The sequence below is a fragment of the Cyprinodon variegatus genome, unplaced genomic scaffold, assembly GCF_000732505.1.
Source record: "Cyprinodon variegatus isolate N-32 unplaced genomic scaffold, C_variegatus-1.0 Scaffold1924, whole genome shotgun sequence".
In the NCBI taxonomy this organism is placed as follows: domain Eukaryota; kingdom Metazoa; phylum Chordata; class Actinopteri; order Cyprinodontiformes; family Cyprinodontidae; genus Cyprinodon; species Cyprinodon variegatus.
In genome coordinates, this window is record NW_015152377.1 from 3253 (window position 1) to 6359 (window position 3107).

The window sequence follows — 3107 nt, forward strand, 5'->3', positions numbered from 1 at the left end:
TTTTTTTTTTTTTTTAAAGAGCTGAGTTAAAGTCTTTGAAGTCCACCGCCATCACTTTGGATGGTCTTAAAATAATTTCTCTAGTTTCTTTTGTCTTTGCTAGCTACAAAAATGGCCAGTTTTAATAAAAACTGCATGGAATAGTTGTTTTTCTAGCTAACGCCTTTATTAGTAGAGAAGTTTAACATTAGTTCCAGGTGTTTGAAGTTGAGCTTCGGAGCACGTGCAGCTGCAGCCAATATGGCGCCCGGCTTCCTCCTGAGGGCCGGAGCAACATGGCGGCCCTGGGGCCGTGGCTCTGCTCAAGGCCAAGCTAGCGGACTGCTGCGGGGTTAGGGCGGCTACTTAGCGTGGCTTGGGCGGCTACTTAGCGTGGCTTGGGCGGCTAATTAGCGAGGCTTGGGCGGCTACTTAGCGTGGCTTGGGCGGCTACTTAGCGTGGCTTGGGCGGCTAATTAGCGAGGCTAGGGCGGCTAATTAGCGAGGCTTGGGCGGCTAATTAGCGAGGCCTGGGCGGCTAATTAGCGGGAGGTCTGTGGCCTCGTCTCCAAGCCGACATTTTAAGCTCAGCATCACCGGGGCTGTCAGTAGCCGGTCCGGCCTGCGCATGCGCGAACTACTTCTCGGTAGGCAATACTTCGTATTTCTTTTTCTTTCTCGGGCTGATGTTTGCTTTTGAATATTTTAGTATTTGCGTAAATATAGCTTATTTAAAAAAAATGAAAAAAGAGCCTTTTTTAACCTTACCGTGATTTCTTTGAGAATGTCCGATGATGACGTCACGCAATTCAGCGGAGGGAAGGTAAAACGTATCCGTTTCTTCCAGAAAAGTCTTCAGTGTTTTCTATACCATAGAGTTTAGCATATTTCGATGTTTTAAGTGTATAAATAACTATTTTCAGTAGCGTTATTTTGAGGTTTTCGGCCACCCTGATCTTATTCTGTTTGCGCATGCGCAGGACGGATCGGGTAGTGACGGGGGCTGCTGTTTGATCCGCGGATTGATTTCAGTGATGTTTAAAGGACTACTTTACGGTTCAGAATATTCTACAACCAGGTTTAATAAGCTCCAGCTGGAGAGGAGGAGATGCTTAAATTTAAGCCAATGGTGCAATTAACCTTATCAGTTAAGCAAAAAAAAATAAAAAAAATTAAATACACTAAATAAACTTTTTGTCAAACCAGTTTTCTCTGGGCGGCCATGTTGAGCTGTGACCCTGGACCAGCAAACCTGTTTTTAATATCCTTAATGTTTTTATTTGATTTTTTAAAGCACCACAGGAAGATCTTCACAGGTGAGTTAATGACCCATTTATGACCCTCCTGTCCAATAGAAAGCAGTCATTCACACAGGCTCCCCTCATCTACAGAGACCCAGCGCCAAACAGGAAGTACATTTCAAAGTAAGAGCTCCTAAACACCACAGTTTGCTGCAGAATTATGGAGAGACTAAAAATAATTATTTGCTTAAGTTTGTTGTCTTTAAATGGAGGTTATTAAGAAATTATTAATTAATTAAATTATTTATACCCTGTCAGGATGCCTCCTCAAATATTCAATTAAAAAGAGGAATTTCAAAGTAAATTTTTTGCCCAAATTTCTTTCTTTTTTTTTTTTTTTTTTTTTTTCAGATTTTATAATAAAGTAGAATTTTGGATTTCAGTTTTTGAATCCAGAGGAAAATTTATAAAAATAAATTTTTTTGGGTGGTTAAATGTTTTAGTTAAATTCTAAACACGTTTTTATTTTTTCCAGCTTTCCCATAACATGGACGACTGGGAAGAAGCGGTAAGCCCCCCTTCCTCCTGCTGCCGAGTTCCCGCCCCCGCCATTTCTCACTGGTTCTCCCCTCTCTTCCAGGAAACGACCGTCGGCGTGTCAAGCTCCGCCCCTAGCAACGGTACGGTTTCCTAACATCCAGCTGCTGCTGAGCTAACGCCCCGCTAACCTTTTGAACGGCCCTTAGGTTCGTGGAACGGAGGTTCATTGAACGGCGAACACAGCGACTCCGGAAGAGGTCGTGGCGGGCGAGGAAGAGGCTTCAGGAACTCGTTCAGCTCAGGTGGGCGTTCTCCACTCCTGGTTGGCTGGAGTTGTTCGTTCGGCACGGCGTTGATGTTTTTTTACGGCTTCCTGTCTGAGCAGACGGATCCGGCTGGAGCCGTAAAGCCGACGGCGAGAGGGAAGGCTTCAAAGGAAGAGGCTTCGGCAGGAGCTTCTCCGATAATTCTCCTGGTGAAGACGTTTACTGATCTGTGATTGGTTGGTTTTTAATTGGGCTTTAATTGACGCTGTGTCTGATTGGTCCGCAGGAGACGCTGATGGATCCCAGGAAAACGGTAAGAAGGTTGTTGATCTGCCGCCGTAGCTCAGAAAGTTCTCTCCTCTGATTGGTGCGTCTCTCACAGGGTTCAGAGGGCGAGGAAGAGGAGGAAGAGGCGGCTTCAGACAAGGTACCAGAGGCTCCGCAGCTTTCTGTTATCACGTGTGTTGGTTAGGTGATTCATGATTGGACGATGTGTTCAAGATGGCGGACGAGGAAGAAGAGGAGGAGGACGAGGCGGCTTCGGTGGAGGTAGAGGATGAAGAGCAAGATTATTGATGGTGATGATGAAGGCAGAGCTGATGGGGTGCTTGTCATTGCAGGCTACCGCGGGGAAGACGATGAGGTCATCAGTCGAGGTAAGAATCTGGTTCTGATCCAGAAACGATCGAGGAAGCTTTCCACCTTTTAAAACTCTAAAGTTCTTTTAACTCCTAATTAAGTCAGAAATGGCTTTCCTTACCCAGAACTTTCTCTGTAAGTCCGATTGGCCAATGAAATGTGGCTCAAGTCCAGCCAGGGACCAATAGGAATGCTTCTTTGATGGAGAGGAAAGCCCCGCCCCCTGAAGTGCGGGAGGAGAAAACACCTGGGTTGATATTTTTAATATGTCCCAGCAATAATCGTTTCTGATCCGGTCTGGATCGGAACCGGTGTCTGGGTCGGAACCGGGGTCTGGGTCGGAACCGGTTTCTGATCCAGTCTGGGTCGGAACCGGTTTCTGATCCAGTCTGGGTCGGAACCGGTTTCTGATCCAGTCTGGGTCGGAACCGGGGTCTGGGTC

General features: G+C 46.3%; 1 protein-coding gene across 1 annotated transcript in view; it reads left to right on the plus strand.

Moving 5' to 3' along the window:
• The window catches only part of ddx4 (DEAD-box helicase 4), an 11725-nt gene that overhangs the window by 2699 nt on the left and 5919 nt on the right, over window positions 1-3107 (plus strand). The window contains exons 2-10 of the mRNA XM_015404975.1: window positions 1335-1403; window positions 1756-1788; window positions 1861-1900; window positions 1967-2062; window positions 2146-2235; window positions 2313-2339; window positions 2409-2453; window positions 2528-2575; window positions 2647-2682. Coding sequence (XP_015260461.1) covers window positions 1768-1788; window positions 1861-1900; window positions 1967-2062; window positions 2146-2235; window positions 2313-2339; window positions 2409-2453; window positions 2528-2575; window positions 2647-2682 — 403 coding nt within the window. The 5' untranslated portion in view covers window positions 1335-1403; window positions 1756-1767. The remainder of the gene's footprint in view (window positions 1-1334; window positions 1404-1755; window positions 1789-1860; window positions 1901-1966; window positions 2063-2145; window positions 2236-2312; window positions 2340-2408; window positions 2454-2527; window positions 2576-2646; window positions 2683-3107) is intronic.